At 40.0% G+C, this 21,994-nt stretch overlaps 1 protein-coding gene across 1 annotated transcript; it reads left to right on the top strand.

Moving 5' to 3' along the window:
- Nucleotides 1-6,369: 6,369 nt before the first annotated feature.
- Nucleotides 6,370-20,375, top strand: rab25b (RAB25, member RAS oncogene family b). Its single transcript, XM_085177245.1, has 6 exons — nt 6,370-6,480; nt 6,572-6,674; nt 13,368-13,563; nt 15,838-16,031; nt 17,558-17,638; nt 18,850-20,375. The coding sequence occupies exons 2-6, from the start codon at nt 6,638-6,640 to the stop codon at nt 18,963-18,965; spliced, it is 624 nt and encodes a 207-aa protein (XP_085033371.1). The 5' UTR covers nt 6,370-6,480; nt 6,572-6,637; the 3' UTR covers nt 18,966-20,375.
- The last annotated feature ends 1,619 nt before the right edge of the window (nt 20,376-21,994 follow it).

Genomic DNA, 21,994 nt, shown 5'->3' on the forward strand with positions numbered 1-21,994 from the left:
CTTTTGTTCTTTATGCACAGATACTGAAACGTGACAAATCACACTGAAATGTTGCTAAAAGAATGACATTTTCATTTTTAAGGCGTTCCAAGCGTCTGAATCATCAGATAATTTAAAAAGAACCAAATGCAGAAGAACAGAACATTTCAATAAAGCTTGCTGATGCACAAAGAAGTGCTTGCTTTCAGAACACAGAGTCCAAAACACCACGCAAACAGAAATAAACAAAAGCAGTGAGATAATTACAGAAGTACAAAAATAAGACATTCAACCTTTAAGTAAAGTGACTCAGGAAAACACCAAAGTACCATAAAGCAACGGTCTCCAACCTTTTTTGCGCCACGGACCGGTTTATGTCTGACAATATTTTCATGGACCGGCCTTTAAGGTGTCGCGGATAAATACAACAAAATAAAACTAGTACCGGTACCGGAAAAAAATATTTATTTATAACACACGTGAAAAGACCCAGGAAAACCGAGTTAACGATAAAAACGAAAACAAAATAACGCTGAAAACCGATAAAAACCCTGAAAAAGATACATTTCACACCTGAGCCTCAACTCTTGCGGCCCGGTACCGGTCCGAGGCCCGGGGGTTGGGGACCGCTGCCATAAAGTACCAATAATCTCAGCAGCACTGACACGTTACTCAGGCTGCTGTCAGTAGCTCTCTCTCATTTACCTTGTTACACGCATCTATCGTTTTACGCATTTTCATGGAAGCGCATAGAAACAGCTGTTCATTCAGCAACTGTAACTTCTTATTGAACCCTTTAATTTGAATGTGTTTAATACTCTTAGTTTTATTGTTTGACTCCATCTGTTTTCTTTAAATATACATTTTAAACAGGTTTTTACACATTTTTTAAACATTCATTTGTTTCTTTTACTGCGTGTGACTATTTTCTAGCGACCTACAATTATTTAAATATTTTAATTGTATACACTGGTATCATATCTGCGCTCTCAGCAGTCACATCGTCCTCCCATTTACTGTTATCACTCTCAACAGACAACTGATTTATTTGCTGCTCGAAGGAGACAAAACTCTTTAATGAGGAAGACGTTTTACTGCAAACGCAGGCTGAGTATCATCGTTTCTTTAAGTACGGTATTTTGTTTTTCTACTAAGTACCATTTAAGGAAAATACTGAGTGATATTGGGCTATTACATTTCTTTTAGTAATGAGTTGATGATGTTGTGTTCGATACTAATTACCAGACTTCTCATTATCTACAAGCAGCTGTGTGTTAATTTGTCCTCTCTGAAAGCTAAAACTGAGCCCAACCTGGTCAATTAAAGGACTCCAAAAAATCCAAGATTTGTATGCAACAGATTCTCAAGATATGATGTCCTTTGATATGCTTAGACATAAATATAATATAGATAGAAAGCAATTTTTCAAATATCTCCAAATTAGAAGTTACATTCGAGCAAATCAAAATAATACCTGCACCAAACCACCAAAATCAGAATTGGAAGACATAATTAGCAAAAGCAGTTCAAAAAAAAGGGCAATATCAGAAATATATAAATTGATTAGGTCCAAAACATCTGACAATTCGTTGGGAAGGTTGAACGCCTGGAAAAATGATTTAAAGAAGGACATATCCATGGAACAATGGGCATTGGTTTGCGCAAAAGCTCATAAACAAACTATTAATTCTAGACTAAGGTTGTTGCAATACAAATGGTTAATGCGAATATATGTTACTCCGGAAAAATTAAATAAGTACAACTCTAATATTCCAGACACTTGTAATAAATGTAATGAAGATAAGGGTAACTTTTGGCATTGTATTTGGGATTGCAGGAAGATTGTGTTACTGCAACCCAAAAGGAGCCAAACTATGAAACAAATATTATCCAAGGAGGTTGTTTTGGATCCATCCATCCATCCATCCATCCATCCATCTTCATCCGCTTTATCCGGGGCCGGGTCGCGGGGGCAGCAGCCTAAGCAAAGAGGCCCAGACCTCCCTCTCCCCAGCCACCTCCTCCAGCTTATCCGGGGGAACACCAAGGCGTTCCCAGGCCAGCCGAGAGATATAATCTCCCCAGCGTGTCCTGGGTCTGCCCCGGGGCCTCCTCCCGGTGGGACATGCCTGGAACACCTCACCCAGGAGGTGCCCAGGAGGCATCCTTGTCAGATGCCCAAACCACCTCAGCTGGCTCCTTTCGATGTGGAGCAGCAGCGGCTCTACTCTGAGCCCCTCCCGGATGGCCGAACTTCTCACCCTATCTCTAAGGGAGAGGCCAGCCACCCTTCGGAGGAAGCTCATTTCTGCCGCTTGTATCCGCGATCTCGTTCTTTTGGTCACTACCCACAGCTCGTGGCCATAGGTGAGGGTACACAGCAAATCCAGCATGTCCAAATTAACACTGTCAGATTTGATTTCAACACTTTTAAAGTGTCTATATGGGTCCACACCAGAGAGTGTTAATTCAACTCTTTTTGGAGAGTTGGTATGTTAACTCTGATTTAGTGTTAAACACCAAATCTCTCTGGAGTTGATAATTTAACACTTGGTGTTAAGAGTTTATATATTAACTCTCAAAGAGTATTTTAGTTTAACTACGTAAGAGTTATCTTCTAATTAATTCTAAAAAGCGGGAATTTTACGGTTCTGAACTTCTAGAAATTTCTTTTGGAAATAAACATTTATTAAAAAGACGCAATGGTTTTTGAAAAACATTTATTCTGAACTGTGCACCACAATTTCAAAACATTTTCTGAAAGATGTAACAGTGTACATGTTCTCACTTTCATTAGAATTTCGTTTATCAAAAGGTCTGACATAGGTGAGCTGGTAAATGCAAATAACAGCATTCTCATCACTTATTTCAATAAATACAAAATACAATACGCATGTCCTTCATTCATCACTTTGTGGAACTTCAGCGCACTTCTGCTCTCCCCCATATTCCGTCTTCACAAGCGTATCCTATGTGGAGATTGAATAAAAATTAGTTGACACTAATTAATGGCACAAATCAATTGCAGCACAGTAAAAAAAAAAAGGAATCTTTTTTGAGCCATTACTTGTGTAAAGTATTTTCCCAAAAGACAAGGACACAGACAACAGGTAATACTGAACTAAATGTAAAACCTCAACCTTTTTCATTTTTACCTAAACCGTGTGCACAAAACTCTGGAGGGATCTAAATGCTAACGTAGAACTCAGTGGGGACTCGGGACATCTGCTACTGCTGTTTGCTCGTTTTTTATGGGAGATCGTTTTCAGGCTTCAAGTAGCACCATTATATCAACATTTCACATTCTAGACATTGTTTTAAGTGTATTTGACCAAGAAATTTGACTGAAAATTCACATGCAAGCTTTTTTTCAAGGCTGTGGTATTTGCCCGCAAACAATACCTTTCAGCTAGCTAAAACAGAATATTATGCTATCACCGAGCAACATGGCTAATGCCTTTCACACAGCTTTGTCTCAACTCCAAAGAGCCACAGAAGTTAAAGCTAATAACAATAATTGAAACAATCTTTGAAAACATGACTTACCAAGCATGGCAAACAACTCAAATATGTAGAGCAAAATGTTCTGAAACGGCTTCACTTCAGCTTCGATTGGAGCCGTGCTGGGGGCGGAGTCTGTGAATTTACTCTATTGGTGTCATAGCCCCTGTAGGAGTTCAGAGTTAAGAGGTCAAGAGTTAATGTTTCCATTGTAACACCTCCAGATTTGAAATAGAAACACTCATTTTTAACACTCGATTTTAACTACTATCATTTTACACCTCAGAGTTACATTAAAAGAATGTGACTCTACTTAGAGTAAAATAATAAAAATAGAGTAAAATTAACTCTAAGACTACACCAAAACATTTAACACTTTTGAATTTGCTGTGTAGGGACGTAGATCGACCGGTAAATTGAGAGCTTCGCTTTTACACTCAGCTCCCTCTTCACCACGACGGACCGGTGCAGCGTCTGCATTACTGCAGCTGCAGCCCCAATCCGTCTGTCGATCTCCGGCTCCCTTCTCCCATCACTCGCGAACAAGACCCCGAGATACTTGAACTCCTCCACTTGGGGCAGGAACTCATCCCCGACCCGGAGTGGGCACTCCACCCTTTTCCGGCTGAGAACCATGGCCTCAGATTTGGAGGTGCTGATCCTCATTCCCGCTGCTTCACACTCGGCTGCAAACCGCTCCAGTGCGAGCTGGAGGCCCTCACCCGATGAAGCCAACAGAACCACATCATCCGCAAAAATCAGAGATGAGATTCTGAGGCCACCAAAGCAAAAGCCCTCCGCCACTTGGCTGCGCCTAGAAATCCTGTCCATAAAAATTATGAACAGAACCAATGACAAAGGGCAGCCCTGGCGGAGCCCATCACCCACCGGGAACGAGTCCGACTTATTGCTGGCAATGTTTTGGATGTTTTGGATCCTGGCTTCCTTATTCTGGGATTGTACCCAGCAAGGTTATTATCGTTAACGAAAACTAACGAAATAACGAAAACTAGAAGTGAAAAAACATTTTCGTTAACGGAAATAAAAATAAAAACAAAAAAAGGAAAACTAACTAAAACTATAATGAGTGTTCACAAAACTAACTAAAATTAACTGAATTTATAGCAAAAATGTGTTTAGTTTTCATTGATGTGTGCGTGTCATACAATAGTCAAGGGTGAAAATGAAGTTTAGTTTCCAGATTTTTTTCTTGCTGTGTCTCATTATGCCAGCAGGGGGCAGCACGTTAGTCGAGTCGTCTGTGTTGCTGCTCCGTCCACGCGCAGAATCATGTCAGGAAAAGTCGGAAGAAAGAGTCCAATTTGGGATTACTTTGAATATGACTGTGTTTTGGATAAAGCAAGTGTCCTGTAGTGGAAACAGACAAATTATGAGGGACATTTCTAAAGGGAAAAAAATCCCACATACCTTAAAGTGCACTTGAAAAGCTCACACAAGAAGGCTAACCTAGCTTAGCTTGAGAAGGTAAGGGAGCACACTCAACCCTCATCCCCAGAAAACAGAAGCTAACCCCAGGCAAGGCAGCGTGATGCATCCCGAGACAACAGGACGGGGATATCTACACAACTGTGTGAGTCAATTACCTTCAAAAAGTTTATCAATTCACTTGAGCCACAATTACGAACACCCGGTGCTGCAAGAGTTAATCGTCTCATTGGGGCCAAGATATACGTTTTATAGTTGCCTGGTATCAATGGTTGTTCATCTGCCTTTATTTATTTATTTATTTAAAGAACCCATAGGTGGGAATGTGAGTTGTCTGTCTCTGCGTGTTAGCCCTGCGACAGACAGGCGACCTGTCCAGGGTGCAGTATGGTAGCTGGAATTGCAACATACCCAAGGATAAGCAGAAGAGAATGACTGATATGATGAAACTGGGATTTTTGTTACACTTAATTATTGCAAACACAACTAAAACTATAACTGAAACTAATCAAAACTAAACTGAAACTAAGGATTTTCAAAAAATAAAAACTAAACTAAACTACCAAACAATTGGTAAAAACTAATTAAAACTGATATAAAATTGAAAATCTGAAGTCAAAACTAAATAAAAATAAAAACTAATGAAAATTGCAAAACTATTAAAACCCTGGTATCCAGAAAACATGAGGTACACAAAAAGTGACAGAATGTTTATTGATATGGGTTTGTTACAAGCAAAAAGATTAATTGCACTAAAATGGAAAAAAAACAAGGGAACCGAGTATCACACAGTGGATAAAACAAATGATGGTGGCTTTGCCATTGGAGCGGATAACATGTATACTGAAAAGGAAATTGGATGTTTTTGAGAAGGTGTGGAGACCATTTGTGAATTTTGTAGAAGGATTTGTATTATCTGAGGAGGACGAGGACTGAGGGCAATGACATTTGATTTGGGATAATGACAAATTTAGGCCTTTAATGGAGTGATAAATCTGACGACTTTTTTGTTTTCTTTTTGCTGTCTGAGAGGAGTGTATGTTCATGTAGTATTTAGAATGTTGGACTGTTTGTAAGTCATTAAAATGTAAAAAATAATAAAGATATTGTTGGAAAAAAAAACTGAGCCCAACCTTTTACACTGATCTTAGAAACTCGATTTTAACTTAAAGAAAGTCTGTTTGGTGTTTGCACTTTGGTCTGTTATTGTCCAGGAGCTTGACCGGACAGGATGTACAGTGACAGGTGTGGCGGTGCAGGGTACGGTTTTTTGAAGGAGCATGTGAGCTCTGTTTCAGGGCAGTTTCGCTTCCTGGAGCCGTCTCCTCCACCAGGAGGCGTTTGAGAGTCCGCCTCCGCTGTACCTGCCACTGGCCCCACCTGTCCAACCTGCCCTGCAGTGACTCCATTATTTGGACACACCTCCACTGCTGCTCTGCCTTTTCCTGACTCAGGCCCCGCCTGCTGCAGGAGAACGACCTGGATACGCTCCACATGTCCTGTTTAAACAAGTCAGCTTTCTCTTAACTCACACGGGAGGGGAAGAATGTGAAGGTCAGGGAAGCTGTTGACTGCCACTCGTGTTAAAACCTTTTTTGCTGCCAGTTTCTTCCCTGAAGTCAAGCTGATTTTGGTCTCTGCTCAGTGTCATCTTACATCCTGTGATCAGACTGCTGTAAACTGGGAGGAGGCAACACTGAATGGACAAAACATGGGGTCAGATGAGGCTTACAACTTTGTCTTTAAGGGTGAGTACATATCCTTCTGCACGCTTTGGTCAATCACCAGGCATATTCCCAAAGTGTCAGAAAGGTGTCACACAGTAATGTCCAGTTGGACTCTAATTATACTTCCTTGTTTATGATTAACTTGGCAGTTTCCAGGAACAAGAGCAGAGGAGTATGCATGATTGTGTGTCAACAGAATACCACAGATCAGTAATAAACGGTACACAGTGATGCGCGACAGTGTGCACGTACAGTACGTCTCTGGATGCAGCTCAGTCAGCTGTTTGAAATATTTGCTCCAGGTGAAATACAACAAAGCCGAGCAGTACTGCAGTGATATCATCATCTCAGCATATTGTTTCTGTGGGCGGACGTGCATAATAGGGGCCATTGTTCAAATCAGGATGTGAACTTTCATTCCTGCTTGTCAAACTACAGTGTCAACAAGAGCCAGTCTGCAGATGTCACGTCAGTAAACAAATCATGTTCTGTTATTAAAAAATTAGCTTTGAAAGCACATTTTAATAATTTTATTTAGAATTCAGTCTGCACAACAGAGGAAGTATTTGCTCTATCGTGCTTTTCCACATGGTAGCATTTAAGGACCAGCACGTTTCAACCGAGTGGACACAACCGGGGCTATAATAATGATATTGATAATAATGAAGACAACTAACAGCCAGACCAAAGCGCTAATGTAGAAGCTTGGAAAAGCAGAATGGAAAACCAGGGGGTGACCTCACCATGCCTGTAGCCATCTTTTATATACAGTCTATGGATTCAAATTTACATTGAAAATTTACATTCAGGAAGTTGGGGCTGTTGCTATGGGCAGAGAACTTTTGCTTAAGCCATTTCCATACACACTGACTTCATTTATTATTTTATTTTATTTTATTTTATTTTATTTTATTTTATTTTATTTTATTTTATTATTTATTCCAACTTTAGTACCATCTACTTTCACAGACTCCCAATTAATGGAAAAACGAATATCCTGCTGCTTAAGGTGCTGAATTTCTCTTAATGAGCTCATCTTTATCATCTTTATTCTTGGAATTAAAGTAGCTTTGCATGAGTCATGCTTGGGCCTTGGATCAGCCCCTCAGTTTTAGCTTCAATCCCATTTAGAATGTATACATTTTATTTCTGAACGTCTCCCCTCTCGGAGGAGGGTGGAACAGCACAGTGGGTCTCCTGCATCCACAGCCAGAAAGAGCAACCCACTCTCTGTGACATCATATCCAAAAAAAGAAAAAAAACAGTCTGAAACGTACTGTCATGCTAGTGTGAGTTTCCGAATCAGCTAGTGAACACGAAGCCCTGCGGACGCCCACGCTTTTTGTGGCCAGATGGACGCGACTGCAGAACACTACAGTGCAAAATATACTTCACCTTGTATGTAGTCATAATAGCAGGCTTTTTATTTATTAAGATGCTACAGCAACTATTCATTGTCCACACACTGACCCCCTACCTCAGGTCTACATTTGCCTCCAAATGCACTGGGATCACACGGAGACTCACCCAGCAAATGGTATTATTATGGATTCCCAGATAAAATCAGAACAACCGAAAAAGGATCTTAAAAATCCTGACACAGCTTTGCCACAAAAACTGTCGGTATGATGAAGACTTTAATCTTTAATCACTTCAGAGGACAAAGGGGGCTTTGCACAACTGCATCAATCAATAAACATTTATTGTAACCAAATCATGCAGGCGTGTGTTGGCTACTCCTTCCACAGTGTTTTCACAGCAAACACTTTAATTTATCAGCGCACCGCCACAAGTGAATTCATCACATTAATGACTCCTGTCTTCTGCTTAAGGAAAGCCCCAGCACTGTGAATGCTGGCTCACTGGACCAGTTTACTGAAACACTTAATGAAGCCGGGGTCATTGTTAGTGCAGTGAAATCCATACCTGTGCTTTTCCTGCTTTGACAAGACAAATAATCTGTTGTGAAAAAGGCCTACAGGCAATGAGATGCAAATGTGACTCATAGTAACTCTTACAAAGGGGTAGCACGGTGGTTGGTGCTGCCGCCTGACTGCATCAGTGATCTGGGTGTGAACCTGCTGGTCTGTATTGAGACTTTTCCAGGTTCCCCAGATTTCTGCCAAAGTCCAAAGACATGTTAGTCAATTGGTTAATTGGCCTAAGGTGTTAGCAAGCGTGGGTGTATCTTCAGATATTCACTAAGTATCATTATTCCCTAAATAGTGCACTAAAAGTATCTAACTGTGCTTCATAATAAGTAGTGTGCAACCAGTGGTCACCATCCAGTCACTGTAAACCATCATGCATCCTGCTGAAGGACAAATTACTGCATGCACGAGGAGCGACAGCAGCACACCACCACCACAAAGTTTTTGTGTTTATGAAAAGAGCTCTCACCAAAATGAGGTTTTAAAAATCATTTTTCCCCTGGAAGTTTTGCTTCTAATGGACCCTCATTATTGCAGTATTGATCTTCACAGTGAAGGATGTTTCTCTGGCTGATAAACGTTAACAAACTTCCCAGGAAACCAAATCTACCAAACCAAAACCAGTGGCCTTTTTCAGCGTGTGTGCAGGCTTCAATCCATCCAGCGATAGCTCAAAGAAACTAATCAGTGAAATCAGTTTGAGCAGATTTTTGGAAAAGGAGGTATTGTATTAGTGTTCAGTTGAATTCAGTTTTATTTATATAGCGCCAAATCACAACAGCAGTCGCCTTAAGCCGACTGCTGTTGTGATTTGGTGTTCCTGTCTCTTCATTTTGCCTAAAACGCTTTGCTGTATAAATTTAAATAAAATTGGGTAATTAGATATTAAAATTAATTAGCAGGCTTATGCACATACTTTGTACATAATTGAATGTGGTTTTGGTATTGTTAAGTATAACTGTAAATCTGAAGGCAGGGTTGAGGTGACACACACACATTTGTCCCCCAATAAAATTAAGAATTATGATTACAAAGGTGCAAAAGTAAATAAAACAATATACAAGAAAAGAACACTACATACACGATATGCATGATATTTGGGTTACAGGAAACATTGTAGGGTGTGTAGCATGGCATCGTAATAAAATATAATAAATAATGTGGTGGTGGAAGCCCTATTACTGAACCTTTTGTGGAAAATGTAGTTAGTAGAGTAAGTTATTGCTAGTGTTTTTGCTAGTTTGCTGACTAATCTTAAGATAATGTTGCCTGTCCTCCTTAGATTTAAAGCCAGTTGAAATGTAAATGATTTATAAAAATCATCCGAAGCATTTGCAACTGCAGAGAGTTTTGAGCATGGACACAAATCCTGCAAAATCATATTTGACTATAAAGTCCAGGTGTTTAGAAATGACAGCAGGTTTGGCTCTACGTGCATATTGAAACAGGCCGCTGCTCAAACAAAATAAAACTGATATCAGACAGAAGCCTCAGCTCTCACAGGGACCAAAGAGTTAATCATACCCACATGTGTGCTAACGGGAGGGATAATAATGAGAATAATTACAGGACAATGGTACAGAATGCCAGAGAGCTTCATGCCTGATTTTTATTTTTCTTAAAGAAAGAAAGAAACAAAAAGAAGCCTTTCCACCATAAACATGTAAAAGGTCCTAACTGGTGTATAAAACTTCAGCAAAATGCCCCAAATGAAGTGTTTCCTGGGGGCTGACCAGCAGACCACAAGCTCCTCCCACTGCTGTAAGTGAACCCTACATTCACCCATTAAGGTGTTTAGTTTCGACCTGCAGCAGCACTGTGTACATTACACCAACTACATTTCCAGGCCTGAAGGTCATGACAGCAAAGTAAAGCAAAGAATTTAAGCTTTTGGCCTCCTCAGGATCAAACCAGACCGGCCACGTGCTCGACGGCTGCTTGTCCTGTGTTGCTATGGAAACATGGGGTATTGTTTGCATTAGAAGTTACTCAGTAGACAAGGAGAAAAGGGGGGAGCAAAAGCAGCGCACTTATCTTGGTGAACAATAACCTAAAATATTCTTCAGCAGGACCTCAGACTTCAGGTCAAACATAGGCACAGCTCACTTATTTGTCTTCTTAGATTTTATGGGACTCAGCAGGTGTTGGAAAACAGCACTTTTTATGTCCTGTGGCTCAGAGAGTTAAAAAAAGGGAAAACAAATTATTTTCAAACCCTGACTGATGTTGATTCAAGGAAACAGCAGTGTGGAGAAAACAATCTCTCAGAATTTATTAGCTTTTCTGCAGCTTTCAATAAATCCAAAACAGCAGATGGAGTTTTGCTCAGTTGTTGTTTGGTTTTGTTGGAGTTCTTTTTCACATTTTTGAAAGCTGTTGGCCACGTTAGACAAGGTTCAAAGTTCATTCGCAAGACTTAGAAGAGAAGAAAAAAAGTCTCACTCCACAGTTAAATTAGTAACTGCTCTGACATTTTAAATCACACCGGCTTTTTCAGCAGATGGATGTGGAAAATTAACACGTTGCATGACTGGGCAACCCTGATGATGAAGAACAGTTACGAAGAACTAGATCTTATGGTGAGATTGTTTTCTCAGCATTTAGCGTGGTAATGGAGCATTGCTGCAGCTCCAATAGCGTGTTCATGCAGGCAACAATTTACTGCTATCAAGGTGAAGAACTGATCACGTCTTTACTTTAAATATCTTCAACCCTGCTGAGAGTCTGTCTCTAAAAATAACAGGTTTCAGCATATGTGAGTTTAAACTGGCAAACAGTGTTGGTCAAGTTACTTGAAAAAAGTAATCAGTAACGAATTACTGATTACTTCCCCCAAAAAGTAATCCAGTTACTTTACTGAGTACTTATTTTCAAAAGTAATTAATTTCTTAGTTACTTAGTTACTTTTTAAAAACACGATTTACAACCTGAATAGGTGATAAAGCGATAGATCTTTCAGCCCAATTCTACTTTTTCTACATAATCCATCATACAAAATGTAATCAAATGGAAAAGTCTCTTTTTAAAACTTGTTTTATTAGTTTTAATCTTTTAACTTTATGCATCAAGTAAAAATTTAATTATATGCAACATTCTCTGACTGGAAGAAATTAGTTTAACATTTAAACCTATTTTCTGCACATTCCAGCACATAAAATATATATTTTTTTGTGTTTACACTCAGTATTTTAAATAGATGCAAGTAAAACACAGCAGAAAATAAATAAAGTCAAAGACTAGCGGTCCTGTTGCTCTATTTTCACCTGTAAAGCAGGAGTGGGGTAGGCGGAGGGTTACCCTGGTGCAGGTGTGCAGCGGTCAGTGGAAGAATCCGCGAGTTTCTCTGTGAGTTTCCCATTACGTCGTAGCTACTCGGTGCTTGTTTGGAAGTTTAGGGTTTTTTTGCTGTAAAAAGAAGTTTTCTTCCCACGCACAACGGACACTAATGTTTTTGTCACTTTTTATGGAATCAAACTCAAAGTAAGGTCAGTACTTCCACGCTTTAAACGCTGCACGCTCATACTCTCTCTGCACTCGATATATGATCCATTGTTGCTCTGCACACAGCTGTTACCACAAATGTCGCACTCGCTTACGTCACTGTCATGAGACATTCTCCAAAAAAATCACGGTTTTAGTAACGCAGTAACGCAGCGTTCCTACGGGAAAGTAACGGTAATCTAATTACCGTTTTTGCAATAGTAATCCCTTACTTTACTCGGTACTTGAAAAAAGTAATCAGATTACAGTAACACATTACTGCCCATCTCTGGTCATAATTAATGGCTTTGAAGATGTCATAACACCTTGGCTCACTGAATCTACAGCAGTTACATGTAACTTCATCTTATCCAGTTATTCACTGGTCTCATTTTTTCTGTTTTCTTTGTGTGGTCGTACTTTTTTATCTTTGTCAATTAAGCCAAGCCTCTTTTTTCTCTCTGAGTCAGCTACTTAACAACTGAAACCCAAATATTAGTCACTGACATGTACACAGGGGGTGTCTGTGTTACTTCTCCTGTTTACTCAGCAGGTAGGTTGCTCTGGCAAAAAGGAAGTAGCTGTTGAACTCGTTCCACCTGATTTGGAATAACTTTGCAGATGGTTTTATTTCCAAAAACAACGGCTTGTTCGTGGAAAAGAGAAAAAAGACCCCAAAGGCTTTCAGTTTTCCAGGAGGGAAACGTGTGTTTCACAGAATTTATAAATGAAGGAGAAAAAAAACACAATCTGCAGCGCATTACATACAATACATTTTAAAAATATTAATCAGTCCCACCAAGAACAATGAACAGTCCAGAAAAAGGTGAAGATCTGTGTGCTGCACAGCTTCACTCAGAAATAAAAACACTGCCTAAAGCCAAAATTGGATAAAAACTGTGAAAGAAAAAATAAACTGTCACACTTATTTACTGCTGTCAATAAATCACCCCTCTCGTCCAGTGCACACTGAGATATACTCAAACCCCACAAACTACAACTAAGCAGAGGCGTTTAACTCTGTTTGCCCTCTATCTGCATTCTTTCCTCCGCGTGCTTTAGCTCAAATAATTAACTCTTTCACCACGAAGTTATTTCCTGATTGTGCAATTAGCCCAATGTCAGACAGCAAACACTGTGGATTTATGGAGCAACTACAGGAGACACACCTAGGCATGAGACAAAAAATGGTTGTAAAGGGTGAAGTGGATCTCGGGGGATTGGCTTGGTTAGTTTTGCAATGAGTGCAGGCTTTCAACAAGAAAATAAATGTCTAATTAAAATTTCTCTCTGTCCTCTGCAGTGGTTCTAATAGGAGAGTCTGGTGTAGGAAAGAGCAATTTGTTGTCCCGCTTCACCAAAAATGAATTTAACCACGACAGCCGCACAACCATCGGGGTGGAGTTCAGCACACGGACGGTGCAGCTCAACAACTTCACCATCAAAGCTCAGATCTGGGACACTGCTGGGCTGGAGCGATACCGGGCCATCACATCTGCGTGAGTATATACTACTAATATCCCACTAATAAATGAGAATGATTACAGGTTATGGTAGCTCACTACCCAGTAATTATATTGTAATTATGAAATGCACATGCATAATAGGGGTTATTGTTCAAATCAGGATGTGAACTTTCATTCCTGCTTATCAAAATACAATGTCAACAAGAACCAGTCTGCAGATGTCGTGTTAGTAAACCTTCACTGTGAACAAGTTATGTTCTGTTATTTGTTAATTGACAGAAAATGTCCTTTTTTAAACTGTTGAGTTGTAAAACAAATCACAAATTTCTATAGTAGATAGTGAAAAGCACTTTCTTTAATTGTTTCTCTAATATTTAATTACTTTGGCATAGCCTAAATGGCTACAGGGGAAGTCTTTATCAGTAGAAAAATCTGCACAACTTATGAACATCCAGTGTGCCGATTGAAGTCTGTGCCAGGCCAACTCCGACCCCCTGGCTTCATGTTTGCTTTATGTCATTTTCATACTTGTTTCCCGTCTTTGAAGATATCAGTTGTGGAGACTCCTGATGTTTTTCTTCACTTACAAATAGTGAAAAATGTCACTTTCATTGTGTTGTTCAAATTGCAACAAATTACATTTGGATTACTTGGCATTAATGTTTCTTTTTAAAAATCATGACCAAGTTACTCAAAAAACCACAAATCCTCGATGTGATCAGGTTCCTGTAGGAACTACTTTCTTTCGACTCAACTACGCATACCAACTGTGTCCTTGTGCAGGAGCAGGCGTGACAAAAGTCCTGTGCTTGTGACAACAGGACACAAAGGCAACTCCCTCAGATGAGCTGGCCAAGTTTGCTTCCCACCTGGCCAGCGTAGTTGGGCTGAAACAGCTAAATTCACTAATGAATAACGCTACAGTCCAGAGAAAAAATCATTATATTCTTTTTCCAGGATGTCACATAATGCCTTCTTGTCAGCTGTCACCACAGTCTCACCATTATGTCTGTCAACATCAGTGTTGTCATACAACAGTCCCATTTTATAGCCCTACAAAGTCCACATTAGGAGGCTGTAACCTACAGTCATGTCATCTTGCGTGACCCTGTTTTATCTAAGTCAATGCATCAGTCCATATGGGATAGGGGGAACTAGACTCCAGTTTTCATAGGTCAGGGCAGGTTGCCATTGTATCTGATGGCTAACACATGCAGAAAACTCTGCTGGAATCAGTGTTTGTTAAAATCAACAATCAGTATGTGCAACTCTTGTCTTAAATAAAGTTTATTAATCTAAACTGGTGGGTATAAAATAATGGTTCACATTGCAATCTTCTTTTGTCACTAATATGTGTTCTTCATTAACAACGCATCTTAAAAATGTGCGACTTTTATGCACACCTGCAAACCGACACGCACAATGCTTTCGCAGTCCACACGCTTGTTTTCCTGCTGCTTAGTTGTTGAGCAAACCTGTATGTCGACATCTTAAGGCGGTGCTGTTATCAGCCAAAACACCCACGAGGACAGGTGCTGATCCTCGGTTACCTCCCGCATTACCTGAAAAACCACAAGCACATTCTTGTCTCCATTTTCTTTCCAAATGGCACATTTAAAACATTTAAAATCCACTTGTTAGGACAGCGATGTTCCTTTGAACACTCAGCCCTTAGTGCTTCTCTCTTCCAACTGATTCAGTATTTTTTTTCTTCCCTAATTAAACTAGAAGGATTAAGAGTGTGGAAACGGGTTTTAAAGCAATAGAACCATGTCCGTTTTATTTTTAAGACACGGGGAAATCTGAGGATATGCTACACCACTGGATTAGCTCTTTTCTGACAGCGTGGCTTTTTGAGTAATTACTTGCCAACTTATTCCAGTATGCAAATTCTCACTCCCATGGAATTTCCCATTTGTGCTGTAACAAGCAGCTAAAACCTATTAAAGCGGAATTAATTACGCTGCTGGAAGAGGAGAGCAGAATCGTGATTGTCGGGGAAGTATTGACTGGTTCGTAACTTCAGAGCAATCAGAAGTCATTAATTAATTTTTTTCAATGGACGGCGGCAGGAGCTGCCTATTATGCTTCCATACTGGCGACAGCTGAAGCTAATACCATAAGCACTTGAGTTTATATGGCCATCTACTCCCTCCTTATGAACACGATGTCACTCTTGAGGATTCATGATGGACCACTGATGATTTTTAGTCTGATTTATAGTCATAATTATCGCTGTCATTTAGCTGCTTAGTTCAAGCATAAAGATTTCTGTGTGCAACTGTAACGGCTGCCTCATCCTAACAGGTATTACAGAGGTGCTGTTGGAGCCCTGCTGGTCTATGACATCACCAAACACCTCACCTACGAGGGTGTGGAGCGCTGGCTAAAGGAGCTTTACGAACATGCCGACCCCCACATTGTGGTAATGCTGGTAGGCAACAAGACTGACCTGGAGTCAGAGAGATCAGTGCCCACTGAGGAGGCCAAAGACTTTGCAGGTACAAAGTCAACAAGTGCTAAACCTAGAAATTAGTGCATGTGTTCTGTTTTATTTACGGGTTAATGGGAATTTTCTGTGTTGCCCCAACAAAACTGAAAACAACATTTCACTTGAGAGAAAAGTTACAGAAAGGATCTCTGTGATTTCACAGAAGCTGTCAGCTGTACGTTTGCTGTTTTTAGCAACAACTAAAAGCAAAAATAGGATTTTTGCAAGAAGAGGAGATTGAGATTTTAAAGAAGAACGTGTTGTGAAATTCTACAGGGGCGATCGTGGCTCAAGAGTTGGGAGTTTGCCTTGTAATTGGAAGGTTGCTGGTTCGAGCCCCAGCTTGGACAGTCTCGGTCGTTGTGTCCTTGGGCGAGACACTTCACCTACCGCCTACTGGCGTTGGCCAGAGGGGTTGCCTACTGGTGGTGGTCAGAGGGCCCGGTGGCGCCAGTGTCCGGCAGCCTCGCCTCTGTCAGTGCGCCCCAGGGTGGCTGTGGCTACGCAACACGTTCTCACTCCCAAAGCGTAACATTTTACGCTAGGTGACAAATCGTCAACATATTACGATTTCGGCTACCCACCACGTTCCTAAATGACGACCTCAGAAAAATGAGGAAATGTGAGAACCGTATGGACTCAATCTACACATGTTCGCTCTTTTTCTTCAAATCTCTTAGAAACACGCTATTTAACATCATTAAAGTCTTGGTTAAGGTCAGGAAAAAGGTTATGGTTAGGGCTAGGGATAAGGTTAGGTTTAGGGCTGGAATACAGGGCTGGAATGTCTATTACCGCGGGAGCGTCATTGCACTGGATTTCAGCCATAACCCGCCGCGTACCATAAGAACGCCAAAGGTCTCCTTTCGCGTTCCCCAGGAACGCCGCGGGACGTGACAAAACGTCGGCATGTTACGCCTCGGGAGTGAGAACGGGCTGTGGCTACAATGTAGCTGCCATCACCAGTGTGTGAATGTGTGTGTGAATGGGTGGATGACTGGATGTGTAAAGCCTTTGGGGTCCTTAGGGACTAGTAAAGTGCTATACAAATACAGGTCATTTACCATTTACATGTTTCCAACATATAATGATGTTCAAATGCAGCTTGAAACCCCAAGACGTATGTCAGAGAATTATAAAGACTAAGAAATGTTACTCAAAAATGTTGCGCCTGCATTTCATTTCCAAAGCAAAACATCTTTGATGTTTTTGAAATGTTATCAACTTTTGTGTAAAATGATTACGTTTTCACTTTTGTGCTTGCTTTATTCGCACCCAGGACTGCAGCAGAATTTAATTTCTGATAATTATGGAGACTATTGCTGCGTCTATGAAATCAAGTCAAATTCCTGTTCAATCATTCTTTGTGGCTCTAATTTCCTGTTGTTTGATTAAAGCTAGAGTATGCAATGTTATTATAGAGCGCGTTTCAAACAGCCCAATGTTAAAACTGGAGACACAATTTGATAAAAGTGAAAAATAAAATAAGCACAGATGTGAATTTAATCATGAACGTTTGTATCATTATTAATGCAGAGAAGAAAGGCCTTTTATTCCTGGAAACCTCGGCCTTGGATTCTACAAATGTAGAAGCAGCATTTACCACCGTCTTAGCAGGTAATATATATATTTATTTATTTTTACACATGCTTCATGTGTTTTTATATTGCTGATATAAATGAATACCATTTCTCCTTGCCTTTCCTTTTCCTACATTTTGTGAATATTTACTATAAATTATGCATCTGTTACCCTTACTCTTACCAATTTTTCCACTCCTGTGGTCCGTTCCTCTTTCCAATATAGAATATGTTCCAGAAACAGCAGGAAATCCAGTGATATCTATTTATATCATGCTTTTCACAGGCAAATGTTTTACAGAAACCTAAACAATAAAAATTAAATAAAGAAAAAGAAAAGCAGGAAGGTAAGGGATTAAATAATCTAAAAGAATACATTAAATATACAGTAAAAAAGGATGAAAATGATCCCAATTAGAAGAAAAAAGACACAGTAAACAAAAGCCAGTGAAGAACAATGATAGCATTATACGACAAAAGTGTAAATATAAGCAGAACTGACAAAACTTAACCCGCACTGCTTTTATAGGAATTAAGAGGTTGTTGCTACTCAAATGCACTTCAGCTGTCAGCTATCAGCTGATCATCGGCGAGTGTGAGCACCTGTATAAAAGGCTCGCAGGCCTGGAGCATTCAGCTGCCATGGAGGAAAGACATTTTGGAGAAGCAACTCCTGAGAAGGGCTATAAACCCGTTTACAAACAATTTAAAGTCCATCATTGTGCAGTGGAAATAATTCAAGGCAGTTACCAGATATCCCAGGAGGATAGGTCTCATCAAATTCACCCCAAGATCAGGTCATGCAATGCTAAGAGAAACCACAAAGGACCAAAAGCTACCTCTGAGACTACAGGCCTCAGTTAGCTTGTTAAAGGTTAAAGTTCATGACAGTAGAATTAGAACAAGAGTGAATAAGTGTGTCTTGTTTGGAATAGTAATCAAAAGAAAGCCTCTTCTCTTGCATCTGGACAAACCACACATTTGGACAGACGACCCAAATCAAACCCGATATATGAGCACAAACACCTCCGACCAACTGTCAAGCACAGTGGTGGAGCCACATTTTTGAAAGGTTTGAGCGCTGATTATTACATAGCATAGAAAATCACAGTGGACGTGCCAGTTATTAGCACATTTCTAATCATAGCCTTCTATCCTTTTGTGCGGCCCAGAACCATGGTATTACTGGCGTATGTGTTTTATTTTGTTAACAACTTTTCTACTTTTTCATTCTTTCTGCGCCATTAGAGATTCACAAGAAGGTAAGCAGTAAGGAAGTGGTCCGAGGCCCCATGAGTGCAGTTACCCTGAACAGCCCTAAAGCAGAAGACACAGAGAAGAAGTCCTGCTGCAAGAACATCTGACCCCACCATCCTTCAGGACTCGGGCCTCACGGTGGGGGACTCCTCCTTGTGCCCTGCTCTGGAATTTATTGGAGGCAACCTCAGGCACCAGTACAAATGGTTCTGGCTTGAATGCTGCAACTTTGAATTGACTGATTTAAGAGTGGTGGTAAGATGCATTAAAACGACAGTTGAAAATGTGAACAGATGGAGCTGGAAGCCACCAGCAGCCTTTTAAGTTACTTCTTCACTACTGAACAAAGGTCAAAGGTGAAACTAATCTGTGTTACCTGTCAGATTATTTATAATCCATTCAGGGAATTGAAGACGCATCATAGTTTGTATGATGTCTAAAATATGAGGACACATGGTTCCATGTTTTTTCTTATAATCAGCAGCTTCATTGGTGGAAACGTTTGTATTCATTGTGAGTGTTGCTGTCACTGCTGAGCGTGTGCTCCGGCTGGTTATCTATGATGAGACTGATTACATATCTGTTAAGAAATAAATGGAGACAAATTACCCACTGTGTGTTTTTGTGTCTGTCCCTTTGTGGGTATTGTGCACCCATCTTCTGATGTCTGCTTCCAGCAAGATAACCTGTCATCTCAAACTGGTTACGTGAACGCTAGAGGAATTCACTGTACCCAAATCCCTCCACAGAGGAATGGGAGATTCACATCACTGATGTGGAGCTGACGAATCTGCACCGACTGTTTGATGTTATCATGTCAATATGGATCAAAATCTGAGAAATGTTTGCAGTACCTTGATGAATCTCTGCCACACCGAGGCAGTCCAAGCTAATAGTCACAAGGTGCACCTAAAAATGTGTCCACTGGAAACAATGAGTGAGCGGCTCTGAGGGCTTTACCGTATATTTAAATCAGCAAATGACAATAATTTACAGTATAATTTTAACTTCAGCTTGAGACTGAGACCATAAAAGCATCACAAAAATGTTTAAGGTTGAACTAATAACCCAAATGAGCAGCAGGACTATTTTCTTATAAAGGTTTTCTAACCAGAGGAGTCGCCTCCTGCTGGCCATTAGACAGAATGCAGGTTTAAAGACCCTCCACATTGACTTCACTGTTTAAATGCTGAGCCACATCAATTTTTTGTAAATGTTTGTAACATCTGTGGTTTTCCTTAACGTCTTCAGAAACTAAGGACTATATTGTGACTATCCAATTCAGCTTTGCCAGGGCGATGGAGCTTATTCCAACCAGGCATGAGTCAGGGTACATCCTGGACAGGTCACAAGTCTATTACAGGAGTAACACAGAGGCAGACAACATTAACACCTATACGGTCACTTTACCATCATCAGTTTACAGAATAGGCATGTCTTTGGGCTGTGGGAGAAAGCTGGACTACCTGGAGAGAACCTACACGGCCATGGAGAGAACATCAGAACAGAAAGGCCAGCCAGAGGATTTAAACACTTACCTTTTATATATCATTGTAAAAAAAAACAAATAAGATGAATGGAGCCACTGTGATGTCACCCACTAGCTGTGGACCTTGCATTTTAAGGTGCAAAGTATCCACAGAGACCCTGACTCCTTCTTGTACCGCTCTGTCAACAAGATTTTTAATGCTGTTTAAACAGGAGTAACTGATGAGACTGTGGGGGCTGACCTGCTTTTGAACACGGAGGAACTGCAGTCATTTTTTAAATCTAAAGGTTGCCACTTGCAAAAGCATTAGTAACGTTTATAATTTCCCAATAAAACAGTAGTTTTTAAATCACAGAAGCACACTCCAGTAAAGTGAGATCATTCCTTGTAGTGTTGGAAACTCTGTGAGTTAGAGTATTAAAGCATTTGGCTGAAGTCTGTTTCCGACTCTGACTTGCTCATCGCTCCACATGAAATGCTTAGCCGCACCAAGGGTCATAACCTCTGAGAAAATCTGTAATGAGGTCTGAAAATTTCAGAAACTTCAACACATTTGAAGACACTAACAGGTGGAAAAAGTTCTGGGGGAGAAACTCAAATGAATTTTAGATGTACAGCAGCACGTCCGTCTAGCAGAGCAGGTCAGGGCAACCTTTTCAACCGTGACATCGTCTTTCCTCTCGCTGGGTGCAGATAATTAACTGGCCCAATCAATGATGGTCAGATGATGATGCATAGAGATTAAAAGGTGATTTCTTTCCAGATCAGCTGTTGTGTGGGAACAAAACAATGAAAACAATGAGCTGAACCAGCAATGACTCTTTATCAACCACTGAGTATCAGCTGATCTGTGCTGTTCATGTCTAGATTCATGTCTCTGACCACATTGTTGAAACAGTATGAATAAAAAACAATGCAGTGAAATCTTATCGGAACATATTGTTGATTAGTATTTCACAATCTGAGTATTTCATTCTTTAACTGGTGGTTAATGTGCTTATGCTATGTGGTCTGTTTATTATTATCAAGTCTCGTTTGGCACTAAAGTTTATACAGAAAATAAATGTGATGCAAATCTTTATATCTTACACATGCACCTATGTTTCCACATTGTCTGCAAGTGGATTGAGCTTTCTTAGATTAGGGGTCTCAGACGGGCCATCATAAAATCAGGATATTTGAGTAGAAATAGATTTAAAATGTGACTTTCAGTCTTATGAGTAGCCCCATACCCTAATATATAAGGAATTACATGAAAGAGAGTTAAAAAATATTTTTGTCTATTGAATAACCATTTTTCAAAGTAGCAAAATAACGTATTTTCAAAGACCATAAAAACTTGAGAATAAGCAGAAGTCATGATTCTACTTAAATAGCCTAATTGTGTGAACATTTTAGCATCAAAAACTCCGTACATACAGTAACAATTTCCATTATGCAGAATGATATATAGTACCTAATCACAAGTATATTAATGTATGCAGCATATCATGTTAATATTACAGCTGGAGATTATTTTAGTTACTTTTCTGTAGTTTTATCAATAATGATACCATATAAGGTATCTGTAGATTTGTATTTAACAAGTAAAGCTTTCAAATAACTTATACAGAGAACAAATTGCAATATTTGTACCTGACTGGATCT

Source organism: Neolamprologus multifasciatus, chromosome 11 (assembly GCF_963576455.1).
Source record: "Neolamprologus multifasciatus chromosome 11, fNeoMul1.2, whole genome shotgun sequence".
Classification (NCBI taxonomy): domain Eukaryota; kingdom Metazoa; phylum Chordata; class Actinopteri; order Cichliformes; family Cichlidae; genus Neolamprologus; species Neolamprologus multifasciatus.

Bases quoted from the DNA above. Each gene is read 5' to 3' on its own strand.
- rab25b (XM_085177245.1), top strand. From the start codon at position 6,638: ATGGGGTCAGATGAGGCTTACAACTTTGTCTTTAAGG. The intron at 6,675-13,367 runs GTGAGTACATAT...TGTCCTCTGCAG, and splicing joins TTACAACTTTGTCTTTAAGG to TGGTTCTAATAGGAGAGTCT. The intron at 13,564-15,837 runs GTGAGTATATAC...TCATCCTAACAG, and splicing joins TACCGGGCCATCACATCTGC to GTATTACAGAGGTGCTGTTG.